Source organism: Dendrobates tinctorius, unplaced genomic scaffold (assembly GCF_039654945.1).
Source record: "Dendrobates tinctorius isolate UK_male_01 unplaced genomic scaffold, ASM3965494v1 ptg000022l, whole genome shotgun sequence".
Taxonomy (NCBI): domain Eukaryota; kingdom Metazoa; phylum Chordata; class Amphibia; order Anura; family Dendrobatidae; genus Dendrobates; species Dendrobates tinctorius.
In genome coordinates, this window is record NW_027361690.1 from 23837310 (window position 1) to 23855518 (window position 18209).

At 46.4% G+C, this 18209-nt stretch overlaps 1 protein-coding gene across 3 annotated transcripts in view; it reads left to right on the forward strand.

Annotated features, from left to right (window-relative positions):
• LOC141084081 (transient receptor potential cation channel subfamily M member 7-like) overlaps positions 1–18209 on the forward strand; it is a 166054-nt gene that overhangs the window by 128345 nt on the left and 19500 nt on the right. For all 3 annotated transcript variants that reach the window (XM_073568497.1, XM_073568498.1, XM_073568499.1), the window contains 2 exons: positions 4621–4717; positions 5599–5669. In XM_073568497.1, the coding sequence (XP_073424598.1) occupies positions 4621–4717; positions 5599–5669 (168 nt within the window). The remainder of the gene's footprint in view (positions 1–4620; positions 4718–5598; positions 5670–18209) is intronic.

The window sequence follows — 18209 nt, forward strand, 5'->3', positions numbered from 1 at the left end:
AGGACAAATTGCACATTATCTTTTGCAGTCCAATTTCTCCTGTTACCCTTGGTAAAATAAAGAAAATTGAACCTGAAGTATTTTTTTTGTGAAAAAAAGTTAAATGTTCATTTTTTTTTTTTACATATTCAAAAAATTCCTGTGACGCACCTAAAGGGTTAATAAACTTCTTGAATGTGGTTTTAAGCACCATAAGGGGTGCAGTTTTTAGAATGGTGTCACTTTTGGGTATTTTCTAGCATATAGACCCCTCAAAGTGGCTTCAAATGTGATGTGGTCCCTAAAAATAAAATGGTGCTGTAAAAATGAGAAATCGCTGGTCAATTTTTAACCCTTATAACTTCCTAACAAAAAACAATTTTGGTTCCAAAATTGTGCTGATGTAAAGTAAACATGTGGGAAAGGTTATTTATTAAGTTTTTTCAAAATTTTCGCCAAATTTCCGTTTTTTTCACAAACAAACGCAAGTTATTTGAATTAAATTTTACCACTAACATGAAGTACACTATGTCACAAGAAAACAATGTCAGAATCACCGGGATCCATGGAAGCGTTTCAGAGTTATGACCTCATAAAGGGACAGTGGTCATAATTGTAAAAATTGGCCTGGGAGTTAACGTGCAAACCACCCTTGGTAGTGAAGGGGTTAACCAGGTATTGCTACTTTTGGCAGTGTGGACAGGTGCCAAGTCCTGCTGGAGAATGAAATTTCCATCTCCAAAAAGCTTGTCAGCAGAGGGAAGCATGAAGTGCTCTAAAATTTCCAGGTAGGCGGCTGCGCTGACTTTGGTCTTGATAAAACACAGTGGACCTACACCAGCAGATGACATGGCTCCACAAACCATCACTGATTGTGGAAACTTCACACTCAACCAGCTTGTATTGTTTGCCTCTCCACTCTTCCTCCAGACTCTGGGACCTTGATTTCCAAATGAAATGCAAAATTTACTTTCATCTGAAAACTACACCTTGGACCACTGACAACAGTCCAGTTCTTTTTCTCTTTGTCCCAGGTAAGACGCTTCTGGCGTTGTCTATTGGTCCTGAGTGGCTTGACACAAGGAATGTGACACTTGTAGCCCATGTGCTGGATACGACAGTGTGTGGTGGCTCTTGAAGCAGTGACTCCAGCAGCAGTCCACTCCTTGTGAATCTCTCCCAATTTTTTGTATGGCCTTTTCTTAACAATACTTTCAAGCTGCGGTTATCCCAGTTGCCTGTGCACCTTTTTCTACCACGCTTTTTCCTTCCACTCAACTTTCCATTAATATGCTTGGATACAGCACTCTGTGAACAGCTAGCTTCTTTAGCAATGACCTTCTGTGGCTAACACTCCTTGTGGAGAGTGTCAATGACTGCCTTCTGGACATCTGTCAAGTCAGCAGTCTTCCCCATGATTGTGGAGCGTACTGAAACAGACTAAGGGACCTTTTTAAATGGTTAGGAAGCCTTTACAGGTGTGTTTTGTTAATTATTCTAATTTAATGAGTTGGCTTTTGGGTTTTCATTGGCTGTAAGCCATAATCATCAACATTAACAGACATAAACACTTGAAATAAATCACTCTGTTTGTAATGACTCTATATAATGAGTTTCACTTTTTGTATTGAAGAACTGAAATTAACTTTTTGATCTAATTTACTGAGAAGCGCTTGTGTGTATGTATCTTACAAAGTGTCCATAAAGGTAAATTTTATGTTAATGTGCTTTTTGCAGTATGTTGTTTTCAAATTAACACATATATCCTGCCATGATTTAAAACTTTATTGTTGGAAACTTGCAGCTTTCAACTCTTGCTGAATGTCATTGTAGTCTGTGATTTTGTCCTATTATCCCCAATAGATAAGTCATTCTTAAAGCAGCACGTGTGTGTATTTTGGAGTTTCCCAGGATCCTGGATTCTTCCTTCAGCTTTCTAGTAGATAAAGGGTTATTCCAGTTTTCGATGTTCCACCTCTGGGACAGTAGGAAAAAATGGGTGCTCAACTGTACGTGTGGTGCTCAGAAGTAAATAAATATATCATATGCAGAGTAGAAACTTCAGCACTCAAACTATATTCTGCAAAATATTCCTTTATTTAAATAAAAGAAGACCCAATAGGTTTCAGATGTATAAATCAATGTTTCGGCCTTTTTTTCAAAATTCAATTTTTATTGAAAGGTTAATGCAACAAAAAGAAAAGAATAACTAGGACAATATCAGCATCACTATATCATAGAATATAAGTATATCGTCCAATAAAACATCAAGTTATAGGAAGAAAAAGGAGAGAAGGGAACATTTTAGGCCATCAGTAGTACAATTATGAAGTTACTAAAATCCAACGGAAACCATACATAGCATAACCAGGCACGAACCAACGCGGAGTACAATCCGGACAGACAAGAAACACACTGGAGAAAAGGGGTGGATCCCATCAGTCTGATGTAAGGCGGTAGGCATCGGATTCTTGGAATTTAATCCAGTCTCTCCAAGTCTCACAGTATCTGTCAGTCAGTGGGGGATTGGGCAATCAAATGTTCCATCCTATTTAGAAGGGCTATTTCACAGAACCACTCCTCCAGAGTAGGTGGAGAAGTACTTTTCCAGTGATGAGGCATGATATTCTTAGCAGCCTGTATAAGGTAGCTTATTAAAGACCTTTTGTATCTGGTGAAACTAGTTGGGATCATCAAGAGCAAAAGAGATTCAGGAGAGTCTTGAGCTTTGGTTGCAATTGATGTTTTGTGAGCAAATTGAAAACATTTAGCCCATTGTGAGTCTTCAAAAGATTTGCCCAGTTCTCTTTCCCGTGCATCACAATAGGATGGTCTGACAGTTGTAGTATGGGCTATTAGGTTTTTATAGAGCAATGAGATGGAGTGCAAGGGTAGAGACGACGACAGGCATGGTTTTTCAAAATCTGTAAGATCCCTATTGAGCTGTCTATCTCTTCTAACATATGAATAGAAATGTTGCAACTGTCTATAGTCATATTCGGCTCTTGGAGGGATAGGGTACCGTTACACTTAGTGATGCACCAGCGATGCCGACAACGATATGGATCGCTGGTGCATCGCTAAGTGGTCGCTAGTGAGCTGCCACACAGGCAGGGGTCGGGGGTCGCTACTTACCTGTCAGACGCGGCGATCCTGACATCCTCCGCCCGCGTCCACGCGTCGCTCGTTCGGCGCCACAGGAAGCCCAGCAGGAAGCGCCCGACGAGAAATGGTCCAGGACGTTCTCGCTCGATTAGCGATAACCAGCGGGGGAGCCGGTCGGAGGTAATTATCACACATAGAGATATCGCTAGCAATATCGCTGTAACGTCACAAAATCGGTGATGTTACAGCGATATTGCTAGCGATATCGCTGTGTGTAACGGGGGCAATAGAGCAGTCCTGAAATATCTCGTTGAGGGGTATTAAAGATGCGTTTAGATAGTACATGAGCGAAGTGAAGAGGGTGATATTTACTTCTACCCCTTGTGGCCTTTCAACATATATCTGTTGGGAATGGGGTCACGAGGTGCAGGAGTGTGGTGTCTAGAGCGCCGTGGTGCAGTCTGTTACAGGGAAAGCTGATGGGAGTGAGGAATGAATACACAAGGATGCATTTCTGGAAGGAGCCTTTCTGAGGCGCGCTCAGGTCCCAGAGCTGGACCCTGCATCTGTATTTATGCCATATCTCGGAATAAAAATGGAAAAACATTGCCTGACCATAGCTTGGCTTACATCACATGGACTTGTCCTGCCTTGAATGATTAGTTCAGGCACACGGAGGGGAAATAATCTTGTGGTCGTATGTCCTTGACATTTGTGCCACAGTCTATAAATTTTCTTATACAATAATGACAATTGGCTTTATCCCAAGTTAGCAGTGACCAGATATGTATTCAGTGTGATGGTCTAAAATATTGGGATCCTTTTAAAATCAAAATTGGTGATTTGTAGCAGCCAACTGGCAACGCGAGCAGATGTGTCACATACCTATGCGCTCTAGTATATATTTTTGAGATGATGGTAATTAAAGAGGTCGTCTCATACTTTTACATTGACGACCTATCCTTAGGGCAGGTAGCCAATGTCTGATCAGCTGGGGTCCGGCACCCCTGGCGATCAGCTGTTGTCTGCTGACGCTGGCCAGAAGTACTCGCTTGCGGAGCTGACCGTCTCCTGGTAGTGGTCGAGGCAGAATGCTGGACATCCGCCTAGTATTCAATGCAATAGGAGGGGGATGTGCAGTACCCTGTGGCGATCACTATCAGAAGACAGCCAGCTCCGCAAGTGAGTACTTCTGGCCAGCGTCCACCGACACAACAGCTTTTCGGCAGTGTCGGACACCTGCCAGTAAGACATCCTAAGGATAAGTCATCTATGTAAAAGTGGTGGATAACTTCTTTAAGCTTTTCTTCATTCGTTAGCTGTAATTGTAGAAAATAAGGACAAACTCTGTGTACTGACCAATGGACACATTTCTCCCTGGCCAAAACTGAGGACAACATGGCAGAGTGTGCAGTGTTATGGCTGGCTCAGGAGGTGTATCTGTTTGTCAGGCTCTTTAATCTGTGTGACCATTTTTAGTGGATTCTCTAACAAGGCAATGTGAGCCTTGATGATTCATTTTCCTTTTCTTTATAGATGGAATCGTATCCTCCTTGCAGCTTGAAGCAAGTGAAATCCTGCTCAGGATTTGCAGATCTCAGCAAAATCTCCCAATCTTTGAGGCTAGATCAATGTGAGTCATGTCTGTAGTTTAAGTTCAAGGCTTTGATTTATGATGGTCACTTATTTAGGGAACACGTAAGCACATTCTTAAATATGTAATGAAGTGTTGTGGCTTTGCCTGTCACCCAAGTGAAAATAATACCTTTTCTGTGGCTGTCCAATGTGACAGCAGTGAGACACTTGGTTACGGCGCCATATGCAAATCAGGATGGGCGTTTTCTTGCGGTCGTGTTTTTGCGGGTGTGTTCTTCCAAGAATAATAGCTCGTGCCCAGCGCACTTTCAGCTTGATTTGTATATGGCGTCTATATTGGTATGCTTAAGTTAAGACAACGGACTCCCACAAAAAAAGTATTTTTTTTTTTTGTGGGACAAGCATTTATATAGCCACAACGCTGTTTCTTTATGGAAATAACCTGGTGCCAAATTCCCTTTAAAGTTTTCAATCCTCTAGTATTTAATTAACTGACCCTAGACAAACAATGAAGGCAATCATTGATGATCACAGGAGGTGGATGAAGTTCATGTTGATGCTTGGCTGTTGTTTTGCTTGTCTCATAACGAATGGAAGGTGTAAGGCCGGAGTCATACTTGTGAGAAACTCGGACGAGACTCGCACGTCAATACCTGGCACTGCTGCCGGCACTTGAGAGCAGAGCATGCGGTTGCATGTATTTCTATGCAGCTGCACACTCTGCTCCTGAGTGCCGGCGGCAGTGCTGGGTATTAAGATGCGAGACTCATCCAAGTTTCTCGCATGTGTGATCCCGGCCTAATAAACACCAGATGAGGGCCCCTAAAATGCTGAAGAACACTTCTCCTTACTTGCTTATTTGTGACTGTATTTCATGCCCCTGAAGAAGCTTTTAACAAAGTTCTTCCTTTTGTTTAGTGCATGTAAGTAGCCGCCGAGCATCACTAACGGAAGAGACAAGCGTAGAGTCCAAAGAAACCTTTTTGGGGGTTTGTACTTTTCCTTTTCTTTTTTAATCTATTTTTGTGCTGGGGTATGTTCCCTAATCTCTGCCATGACCTTGAATGAATGTGAGGGTTTTAGTTAACAAATAAAGCAGGATCTTTGAAAGTTGCCTTACATAATCCGAATCCAGGGCAGTGCGTTACATGAGCAGTTTGAGAAAAGGTCATGTTTGCCGACAGTATCAGCGCTCCCTAGTTTTATTGAACCTTTTTATTGTCCTTGTGTCTTTTAGTTTTGTCTGCTTTGCTCAGTTTCACAGTGCTAGGTCTGTAGAGCACCAATATGGAGAATATTCATGAGTATTAGTACAGTACATGTCGAAATAAGACTGGCAGCTGAATATACTGAACTATATAGGGCGATGTATGGTAGAAACGGGTCTACACTCCTGTTGGCTAACATGAAAGCAATGACCGGAATCGGCAAACTCTTGAGTACGACTCTGCTCCACTTCATCCCCTCATGGTGATAATTGACAAGCCGCTATTTATACTTGTATGCCGCCAGGAGAGGTGGGGAAGTGCCCCCCTAGTGGACTGATAATGGAGAGTCCTTTGTATTCAGCCGTCACGTAATATTGGCTAGTAGAAAGCTGGAACGTCAGATTGTGTCTTTAACTGTATTCGAGGAGTAAGAAAAAGAAAAAGTGGGAAAAGCCAGCTCACCGTAAATATGTAAAGTCCTGAATGCAGGGAACCACGTTCTGACTAATTATTGACAGAGCCGAAAAACAAAGGATAGAAAAAAGAAGCACATAGGCAACACGTTTCAAACGCTGACAGAATTTTGGCCATGACTGTATTTTTGGAATGGATTTTAACCCCTTCACGACATACACCATACTAGTACTGCTCTGCTGGAGGTGCGTTCCCGCAAACAGCTTTTTTTTTTATATAGCGATGTCCCATACTGGGACAATGTAAAAAAGTTTTTAAAAAAATAAAAAATTAGAATGTGCAAAAAATATTTTTTTTTAAAAAAGATCCTAAAGAAAAATTTTTTTTTTTTCCAATAAATACATTTATTTATGTAAATAAAGTACACATTTGGTATCCCTGCTTCCCACTAGTTAACCCCTTTAGTGAACACCCTAAAAAACAGGCAAAAAACAATGCTTTATCATACCGCCAAACAAAAAGTGCAATAACGTGATCAAAAAGATGGATATAAATAAACGTAGTACCGCTGAAAACGTCATCTTGTCCCGCAAAAACCAGCAGAAAAAGGTTCTAGCTTTCAGAATAAAGCGATTCAAAAATAATCATTTTTTCTGTAAAATAGTTTTTATTGCGTAAAAGCGCCAAAACATAAATAGATATTGAGGGATCACTGTAATCGTACTGACCAGAAGAATAAAACTGCCTTATCTATTTTACCACACTCGTATAAAAAACAAACAAAAAGAAATTCCTGAATTGCTTTTTTTTTTTTTTTTTTTTCATTCTGTCTCCCAAAAACTGGAATAGAAAGCAATTAAAAAATGTCATGTGCCCGAAAATGGTACCAATACAAATGTCAGCTCGTCCTGCAAAAAAACAAGACCTCACATGACTGTTGGACGAAATGTGAAAAAATTATAGCTCTCAAAATGTGGTGACGCAAAACTAGTTTTCGCGGTAAAAAGCGTATTTTTTTTTTTTCCCATTCTAACTCCCAAAGATCGCAGTAAGGCTCAGCGCACATTTAACCTGCGCTCTGTGCTGAGTGCTTATACTGGGGTTTCTGTGTAAATCTCTTAAATACGTGATTCAGACAGAACCCCCGGAGGAGGATTCCCTATACAGAAGCAGATGGAGGCACTGTGGATGCCGTCTGACCTGTGATTCCGCGGTTTCGGTCTTTTTAGGATTACATAAAAGTGCCGTCGGCCACAGTTTTGTGTACTTCTGAAAAGGACACCGCTGAACAGATGCCAGACGGAGTCCAAAGTACCGTATTTTTCGCTTTGTAAGACGCACTTTTTCCCCCCCCAAACTTAGGGGGGAAAATGGGGGTGCGTCTTAGAAAGCGGACATGCCTTACCGGATGTAGGCCGCAGGGGAGTCCGGGTGTCCGGTGGTGCTGTGGGTGTCTCCGGGTGCACAGCAGTGTCTCCGGTGCCCAGCCCGGGGCTCTGCCGATATTTTGCAACAGGCCAGAGCCCCTGGGCTCTCTCTGTTTCCTCTGTGTGATTGACTCCGGCAATATAGTGGCCGCCACTGGGGGCGGCGCATGCGCTGATGGTGATCTCGGGACTGAGATCTCGAGAGATGAGATCTCAGCGCTGAACTCTCATCTCTTGAGATCTCAGTCCCGAGATCACCATGTGCGCATGCGCCGCCATATTGTGCCGGAGTCAGTTATCACACAGAGGGAACCGAGAGAGAGCCCCAGGGCTCTGGCCTGTCGGAAAATGTCGGCAGAGCCCCGGGCTGGGCACCCGGAGACACTCACAGCATTGCTGGACACCCGGAGACACCCAGACACCCCTGCGGCCTACACCCGGTAAATGTGGGCAGAGCCCCGGACTGGGCACCTGGAGACACTGCTGAGCACCGGAGCCACCCACAGCATCGGCCAGCATTGCCGGGCACCCGGAGACACCTGGCAGCAGCACGAGCCCCCCTGGCAGCATGTTGCACATCGGAGCACCCTCTCATCCCTTCCTGCGGCCTGCAGTATCACCCCACTCCTGCCACCTCCAGCAGCGACCCTGGGACCCCGCTTCACCGCAGCCACCACCCCCTGGTAAGCAATAAGACGCATGAATTATAAGAAGCACCACCAGTTTATTTAAAAAAAAATATATTTTTCTTTTTCTCCTCAATTTGGGGTGCGTCTTATAATCCGGAGCGTCTTATAAAGCGAAAAATACGGTAACTCTTCTGCCTCATAATAGTGAATGGATCCCTCGGGAGTTTCATCTGTCACGTCACTCGAAGATTGATGGAAACCCCATACATAGTAAGTGGTCAGCATAGAGCACCAGACAAATTTGATCCCAAATGTTATGTAAAATGTTCCCAATAAAATCTTTAACTAAAGCCACAAAAAAAGCAAGTCCCCATTCAGGTCTGCCATCGGTTAACGGAAATTTATGGGGCTTCCACCTTACTGGTAGCATAAAGGCTTTAGAAAAGCTAAATGGCTTCACGCTCCCCAAAAGAAATTAATCAAATTCTGCGCTCCCAAATCCAAATGCCCTCTCCCCCCCCCCCCCCCCCCTTCTGAGCCCCAGTGTGCCTAAACCACATATAGCACCCACATGTTTGGCATTTCTGTAGTGATGAGAGCGTGCCTAATTTACAGGTGCGTGTCTCCAGAAGCATGAGTGGGCATAATGTACTGGTCAGTACAACAGCAGTTTGCAATTTTCACTCTGCAACATCCACTGCTGCTTGTTTCTGGAAAACACACATTGAGTCAAAATTGTCACTACACCTGTAGACAAATTCCCAAAGGGTTATAGTTTCCTAAATGTATTCCAGCATATTTTTCAAAAAGTCAAATGGCGCGACTTCCCTTCCGAGCCCTGCCGTGCGCCCAAACAGTGATTTCCCCCACGTATGGGGTATTGGCATGCTCTCATGAAATTGCACAACAAAATGTATGGTCAATTTTCTCCTGTTACCCTTGTGAAACTAAAAACAATTCGGTCTAAAAGAAAATTTTTGTGAAAGAAAAGTAAATGTTTATTTTTTCTTCCGCATTCCAAAAATTCCTGTGAAGCACCTGAAGGGTTAATATATTAAACTTCTTGAATGTAGTTTTGAGCACCTTGAGGGGTGCAGTTTTTGGAATTGTCATTTTGGGGTATTTTCTGTCATATAGACCCCTCAAAGTGACTTCAAATGTGATGTGGTCCCTAAAAAAAAAAAAAAAATGGTTTTACAAATTTTGTTGTAAAAATGAGAAATCGCTGGTCAACTTTTAATCCTTATAACTTCCTAACAAAAATAATTTTTCTAAAATTGTGCTGATGTAAAGTAGACGTGGTAAATGTTTAACGATTTTGTGCAATGTGACTCTGATTTGAGGGCATTAAAATGAAGTTTGAAAATTGTGAAAATTTTCTCCCAAATTTCCATTTTTTATTTATTTTTTTCAAAATTCAATTTTTATTGAAAGGTTAAAATATGTTCAATCTCAAAATACATAAAAAGTAACTAGGACAATAAAGCATCAAGATATTAAAAAAAAAAAAAAGAGGGAAGCGAACATTTTAGGCCATCAGTAAATTTCCATTATTTTTTTTTTTAGCAAATAAACTCAAGTCATATCACAGAAATATTGTACTCCATGTTAGTGGTAACATGTCACAAGAAAACATTCTCAGAATGAGCGGGATATGTTGAAGTGTACTAGAGTTTTGACCTCCTAAAGGGACTGTGGTCAGAATTGTAAAAATTGGCCCGGTCAGGAAGTTAAAAACAGGCTTCGGGGTGAAGGGGTTAATGACCAATAGGGATGAGCGATATTGCCCAATATCATATCGGAATTCCAATTTCCGATATTGGAAAATATCGGATATCGGAATTTCCGATATCAATGCAAGTCAATGGAAGAAAAAAATAGGAATTACAAAATGACCACTATAGTGCTATATAATGGCTTAATTGGAGGGGAAAACACCTCAGGATAATGGGGAAGGAGTTTGCAGAGGCAGAGGAGCAAAAAAATCGCTAGAAAAATGCACAGAGCGAAAGCTGTAGCAGGAAAACTGGTCGCCATCTTCTTAACAGCGGTGTTTTTTCTTTGGCTTAGGATTAGTTGGGGTAGGGTTAGGGTTTATGGTTAGTAGGGTAGGGGTTAGGGTTAGTAGGGTAGGGGTTAGGGTTAGTAGGGTAAGGGTTAGGGTTATGCTCATGGTTAGTAGGGTTAGGATTAGTAGGGTTATGGTTAGGGGTTAGGGTTAGTTAGGGTTAGTGGTAAGGGTTAGGGATAGTTAGGGTTAGTGATTTTACATTATTAAATTAAAACTGCCGGTGGTGGTGTCAATATGCCCTTTGACTGACATGTGTCCGCGTTCAGCTCACCTTGCTTTGCAGGGAGTTTCCAGGAGCACCACGTGGAGGAACGGATACACTCCCTTTAATCCATGCTTAGTCTTCTTCTGCTGATTATATTACTGTTATTCAGTATATTGATATTCTGCTTTTGGTTCATGTGCTCATGAACATCTGCTCCTACTGCTTACTAAACCTTCGTCTATGGTTATTCTGCTACTGGCTGGTCGCAGAATGTCCCAAACCCAGAGGAAATACGCAGAATTAGCAGTAGGCACAGGAACTTGAGAGAACCAGCTGGTGAGTCTGGAACCCGTATAGGCAGCAGAAATCAGCATAAGAGCCAATGGAACTAACGGGCACCAGCTGATGTTACCGGAGCCCGTTAACTAAGCAGGAGGTACCTGTGCCAGAATGCACTACCAAGGATCAGCAGACGTTTCTAGAACTCGGATACCACAAAGGAGGGACCTAAGCCATTGACTCTACTGAGAACCAGCTGACGTTACTGGAACCCAGATAAGCAGCAGAAGGTAAAAGTGCCGGTGGCTGTACTGGGCAACAGCTAACATTACTGTAGCCCGGATACCACAATGTAGTAGTGACATAAGCCAAAAGCACTGCCGAGAAGCCCAAAAACCCCCACAAAGGCGCAAGTTCAAGAGCAAAAAGAAAGGAGTCCGGGGACATCTCCATCTGTCTTCTTGTCTTGGGTCTTCGGCATCTGTCTTCCTGTCTTGGGTCTTCGGCATCTGTCTTCCTGTCTTGGGTCTTCGGCATCTGTCTTCCTGTCTTGGGTCTTCGGCATCTGTCTTCCTGTCTTGGGTCTTCGGCATCTGTCTTCCTGTCTTGGGTCTTCGGCATCTGTCTTCCTGTCTTGGGTCTTCGGCATCTGTCTTCCTGTCTTGGGTCTTCGGCATCTGTCTTCCTGTCTTGGGTCTTCGGCATCTGTCTTCCTGTCTTGGGTCTTCGGCATCTGTCTTCCTGTCTTGGGTCTTCGGCATCTGTCTTCCTGTCTTGGGTCTTCGGCATCTGTCTTCCTGTCTTGGGTCTTCGGCATCTGTCTTCCTGTCTTGGGTCTTCGGCATCTGTCTTCCTGTCTTGGGTCTTCGGCATCTGTCTTCCTGTCTTGGGTCTTCGGCATCTGTCTTCCTGTCTTGGGTCTTCGGCATCTGTCTTCCTGTCTTGGGTCTTCGGCATCTGTCTTCCTGTCTTGGGTCTTCGGCATCTGTCTTCCTGTCTTGGGTCTTCGGCATCTGTCTTCCTGTCTTGGGTCTTCGGCATCTGTCTTCCTGTCTTGGGTCTTCGGCATCTGTCTTCCTGTCTTGGGTCTTCGGCATCTGTCTTCCTGTCTTGGGTCTTCGGCATCTGTCTTCCTGTCTTGGGTCTTCGGCATCTGTCTTCCTGTCTTGGGTCTTCGGCATCTGTCTTCCTGTCTTGGGTCTTCGGCATCTGTCTTCCTGTCTTGGGTCTTCGGCATCTGTCTTCCTGTCTTGGGTCTTCGGCATCTGTCTTCCTGTCTTGGGTCTTCGGCATCTGTCTTCCTGTCTTGGGTCTTCGGCATCTGTCTTCCTGTCTTGGGTCTTCGGCATCTGTCTTCCTGTCTTGGGTCTTCGGCATCTGTCTTCCTGTCTTGGGTCTTCGGCATCTGTCTTCCTGTCTTGGGTCTTCGGCATCTGTCTTCCTGTCTTGGGTCTTCGGCATCTGTCTTCCTGTCTTGGGTCTTCGGCAACTGTCTTCCTGTCTTGGGTCTTCGGCATCTGTCTTCCTGTCTTGGGTCTTCGGCATCTGTCTTCCTGTCTTGGGTCTTCGGCATCTGTCTTCCTGTCTTGGGTCTTCGGCATCTGTCTTCCTGTCTTGGGTCTTCGGCATCTGTCTTCCTGTCTTGGGTCTTCGGCATCTGTCTTCCTGTCTTGGGTCTTCGGCATCTGTCTTCCTGTCTTGGGTCTTCGGCATCTGTCTTCCTGTCTTGGGTCTTCGGCATCTGTCTTCCTGTCTTGGGTCTTCGGCATCTGTCTTCCTGTCTTGGGTCTTCGGCATCTGTCTTCCTGTCTTGGGTCTTCGGCATCTGTCTTCCTGTCTTGGGTCTTCGGCATCTGTCTTCCTGTCTTGGGTCTTCGGCATCTGTCTTCCTGTCTTGGGTCTTCGGCATCTGTCTTCCTGTCTTGGGTCTTCGGCATCTGTCTTCCTGTCTTGGGTCTTCGGCATCTGTCTTCCTGTCTTGGGTCTTCGGCATCTGTCTTCCTGTCTTGGGTCTTCTACCGGAGTAATGTCTTCTCAGCAGAAGGTGCAAGAGCCACATTTGCCCCCGCAACCCGGACACAGTCTTCTTTACTCCGCATTCGCAGCAGGGGAGGAGCAGGGCCTATTGGCACTGTCGAGACCAGCCTTGAGCGCCAGGTCCCGGAGTCCACGTAGGGGGCTCCTACACTGCCGACACCACGGATAACAGCAAACTGAGCCGGAATGATGTACGGCGGGGGCGTGGAACAGTGCGGCGGACACAACCGTGTAACGGCGAGCGTTGTCGAAACACGGTTTGGAGCAGGAGGTACCCGTGCCCTTGGGCACACCCGAGAACCAGCTGGCGATGCTGGAACTCGGTTTACCCCTCGGGGGAGGCACCTGTGTCTGCACTTCACTGCCAGGAAACAGCCGGCGTGGCTGGATCCCGCCTCTTGTGCTTCTGCCTATAGGTGTTTGGCATCTGTCGTCCTTTTTTTCCCACTTTGGTCTAACGAGGTACAGCTGGCGGTACTGTTGCCCAGAAACACAGCATGCCGTGAAATTGGCAGTCACGGAAATGGGCACTTGCTGGCGGTACTAGAGCCCAGAAACACGGCATGCTGTGAAATCAGCAGTCACGGAAATGGGCACTAGCTGGCCGTACTAGAGCCCATGGAAAACAGTATGAGGTGAAAGAGTCAGTCACAGAACCAGGTGCTAGATGTTGGTAGTAGAGGCCAGAGCACAGGCATAACAGATGACGCTGTGTGCAACATAGGCACATGGCAGAGCATGCATACTGCTACCAACCATGCATGTAACCTGTCTACTCTTTCCCAGGGCAGCAAAAGTCACCAGAAATCCAGGCCTGGTTCATTTTTACAAATGTAAGCCAGTCCACATTTGCAGCGGATAGTCTGGTACGTTGGTCTGTTAGTACATTGCCAGCTGCACTAAAGACGCGTTAAGAAATCACACTGGCACCAGGACAAGCCAGGACCTCCAAGGCATACTGGCTAAGCTCGGGCCATGTATCCAACTTGGAGACCCAAAACTTGAAGGGGGCAGATCCATCCTGAAGCACACTGACAGGGGTGGAGAGGTATTGTGCCACCATGTCACGGTAACCTTGCCTCCTAGTGCGTTGCACTGTCTGTGCTGATGGTGCCCGAACTGTTTGCGGGTTCAGAAACCGTTGGAACAGGTTGGGTATACTGAACCTGTCAGTAGCAGATGTACTGCTTCTACTACCGGCTTCTGAACGGATTCCCCTGGGCCCAGGACGCACTGAGGTGCCTGCTAGTGCACGCGCATCACTGCTATGCGGTGGAAAAGAGTACATGAGTGAATTAACCAGTGCGTCTTGGTACTCTTGCATTTTACGCGCCCAGTTCAATGGTGTAATTAGGCTTTGAAGGCTGTCCCAGTAATGTGGATCTAAGAGGGTGGCCACCCAGTAGTCATTTGTGTGGAGAATACGAGCCCACGTGTGGGTCGTTTCTCAGACACTGCAGCATGAAGTCACTCATGTGCTGAAGGCTGCCAACTGGCCATGCATCACTGTCACCAGCTGGAGGAATGTGCTCTGGCTGCTCTGCATCACCTCATCCACCCTCTATCTGGTGACTACTAGTAGAGCGCTGTGTACTTTCCTCCTCTGGCTTATCCTCATAGTCCTCCTCATCCTTTTCGCTTGCTGTGTCCTGCCTGGACCTTTGTGAGGCATCCACAGAGCTTTCTACCAACCGGGCCGATGAAGATTGCCTGGTTGGTGCAAGTGTCTCATCATACTCCTCCTCCTCCTCCTCTTGAAAAACCTCATCCCTTAGTCCTTTAAGTGATGATTATATAAGGCATATAAGGGGAATAGTCAGGCTGAGTAGGGCAGCATCCTATCTCACCATCAGAGTGGAGTCCTCGAAGTATTTCAAAATGGTGCATATGTCCTTCATGGATGCCCACTCTGTGGTTGAAAAGTGGGAGGGCTGAGATGTGTGTCGCCTACTTTGCGCCTGATGCAGCTGCAACTCCATAATTGCAGGTTGCTGCTCACACAACCTCCGCAGCATATGCAAAGTCGAATTCCACCTGGTGGGGAGGTCAACAATGATGCGGTGCTCGGGCAGGCCCAATCTGCTCTGCATGGCTGAAAGGAGCGATGCAGCCATGCTTGAACGCCGCAAATGAGAGCACTTTATCTGACTTTGTGCAGCAGCTCCTCAAGGTCCGGATAGTTCCTAAGGAAACTCTGCACCACCTAGTTTAGGACATGGGCTAGGCATGGAATGTGAGTCAGACCACCTAGGCCCAGAGCCGCGACCAGGTTTCGGCCGTTGTCACACACCACCATACCTGGCTGGAGGTTGAGCGGCGCAAGCCACATGTCGCTCTGCTCCTTGAGCGTGTTCCACAGCTCTGTTGCAGTGTGGCTAACATCACCCAGATAAACCAATTTCAACATGGCCTGTTGATGTTTGGTCGATGCAGTGCTGAAATCGGTTGTTGTGGTACGTCTGGGTGCAGGCGAGTATGAGGAGGAGTCAATTTGTACGGAGGAGAGGCCTGCAATCCGTGGAGTTGGCAGGACCCTGCGCACTTGCACCATCTACTTCAGTTCCAGGCTCAACTACATTTACCCAATGGGCGGTGATGGAAATGTAGCGTCCCTGGCCATGCTGACTGGTCCACGCGTCGGTGGTCAGGCGGACCTTGCTACTAACTGCATTTTGTACCGCATGCATAATTTTACACTCCACATGCTGTTGCAGGGCGGGAACGGCTTGCCTGCTGAAGTAGAAGCGGCTGGGTATGCTGTATTGTGGGATTGCAAACCCCAACATATCGATAAAGGCTGGCTTGCTCACTAGCCAGAATGGTAGCATTTCCACTGCAAGCAGTTTGGCAATGCGAGAATTCATGCCCTGTGCTCGTGGGTGGTTTGCAGAGTACGGGTGCCTTTTCTCCCACACCTGTGTGACAGATGGCTGCACACTGGATTGGGAGTGTGAAGATGCCAGCGATTGGGATGCTGATGCTGACGAAGTAGACAGTGTGCCACCGTACAACACTGCCTGCAGATGCACCCTGGCATTCTGGCGAGGAAGCTGGAGCAGCTGTTTGCGAGCTGGAGGAAGAGGTGGAAGGTGGTGGACCAGCTGCAGGTGGCAAATCATCTTGGGTGTGATGCTGCCACTCCACAGGGTGCCTCTTCCTGACATGCGTGAACATATTGGTGGTATAAGGTTGCTGACATTCTTCCCTCTCCGCACAGTTTGTCGATAAAGCTTGCATCTGACTAATGTAACGTCATCTGCAACTTGGTCGAAAAAGGCCCATGCACCACAACTCTTGGGCGCACCCCTTGTGCTCTTTAAAAGAGCCCTGCTCCTAACTGGTGCTGAAGTTGAGGGAGCCGACAACCAATTTTTCCCTCTTCCTCTCCCACGTGGACTGCCACGCTGTGCCACACCTGCAAGCTCTTCCTCTGAGCTATCCCCACTTGCTTGCTGCCCCTCAGCATGCCATGATGGGTCAAGGACCTCGTCATCCAATACACTTTCGTCAGCAGAAACTGGCAGCTGAGTTTCATCATCATCTGCTGACTGGGGTCTGGTCACTGTGGCCACTGGCCCACCCTCCACTTCTTCCTCAGACGCACACAGTGGTTGCGCATCTGTGCACACTACCTCTTCAGCTGCAGGAATGCTGTCTGGCTGGCACACAGATTCCAAGCCAACAGATTCTGAGAAGAGGATTAATGTTGGCTCCTGGCCCTCAATGTCTGGGCAATTTAGTGGAAGCAGATGGGTGCTGCTCTTCAGTGGCCTCATCCGATGTGGTGGAGAGGTCCTGGGAGGATGCTGCGCTCATTGAGGTCGATGCCTCAGCTGCCATCCAACCAACAATGGTTTCTACTTGATCCTCTCATCAGCCTATGGCCCTGCGCTCCTAACAAGCCGCATAAATGACTGCTGCCGGGTGAAAGTAGATGCTGAGTGACTTGGGCCTGCTGCTTGCTCTGGATGTGCACCATGTCTAGCTGCTGATGCACCTCTTCCGCAGCTGCCTCTGGGACGTCCCTTACTCTCCCTGCCTTTTTCATCTCTATTGATGGATTCAGAACGGCAAGAAAGCAATTAGGGATTAGTGTGCTTATTCCTGTAGGACTACAAACAGGTATAAGAAACACTAATGGCACTGTATGATGGCGTGTCTGCTACACTTTATTTGAATCTAGTGTGGCCTACACAAAGAGTAACGTTGTGTTTGTGGTGTTGGTGTACACGTTACGGTCAGATGTCACAGCGCAGTAAATGACACTGCTGTGATACAAAAAAAAAAAGGATTCTCTGGGACTGGGCCAGGTGCTGTGTGGCACCAGCCACAGAGGTTGTTTGGGCCCTCACAATACAATCCCTATATAGTGTTTAACCTCAATAGATGCTGTGAGGTAAAGTAACACTTGTAGGGGCACTGAGAGTGAATTTACTGGTGAAAAATTTGGGGGTGCGCAATAGAACAGGCCACACTAGGGGTCCTGCAGTCTGATGTGTTTACAAAGACTGACCTAGTGGGTGCAGCACTCCACAAAAAATAGCACTCAGGTGGCTTACACAGCTGAGGTTACTAACTGTGCAAAGCGCACCAGGGAACAGGGGGGTGGTTTTGGTCCCTCACAGCACAATCCCTATATAGTGTTTAACCTCAATAGATGCTGTGAGGTAAAGTATCACTTATAGGGGCACTGAGAGTGAATTTACTGGTGAAAAATTTGGGGGGTGCATGATAGAACAGGCCGCACTAGGGGTCCTGCAGTCTGATATGACTACAAAGACTGACCTAGTGGGTGCTGCACTCCCCAAAAAAAACACACAGGCGGTCTGCGCAGCCGAGGTGACTAAACTGTGCAAAGCGCACCCGAGCACCAGGGAAATTGAGGGATAAATGGGGGTAAGGGATTTGGGGGGGGGGGGGTGGGGGGGGGGGGGGGGTTGGAGGATGGGAGGGAAGATTCGGGGGGGAACCCCTCACTGAAAAATCCCTATCTAGCGTTCACCAAAATGTACTGGATGGTGAAGCTACACTTTAGGAAAAAATAGGGGAAGGGGGATATAAGGGATGAAAAGAAAAGGCAGTGAGACACAGTGCTGCAGCAAGAGGAGCTGCAGTGAATGTGCGCTGCACTGTCTCACTAAGCTCCTCACTGAGAGCCTGCACAGCACAAAAAATGAAACCCGAGCGGGGTCAGTGAGGAAAAAGACTGCTTCTGTAACACACAGGGGCTGCTACAGTTGCTGAAAAACAATTTCTATC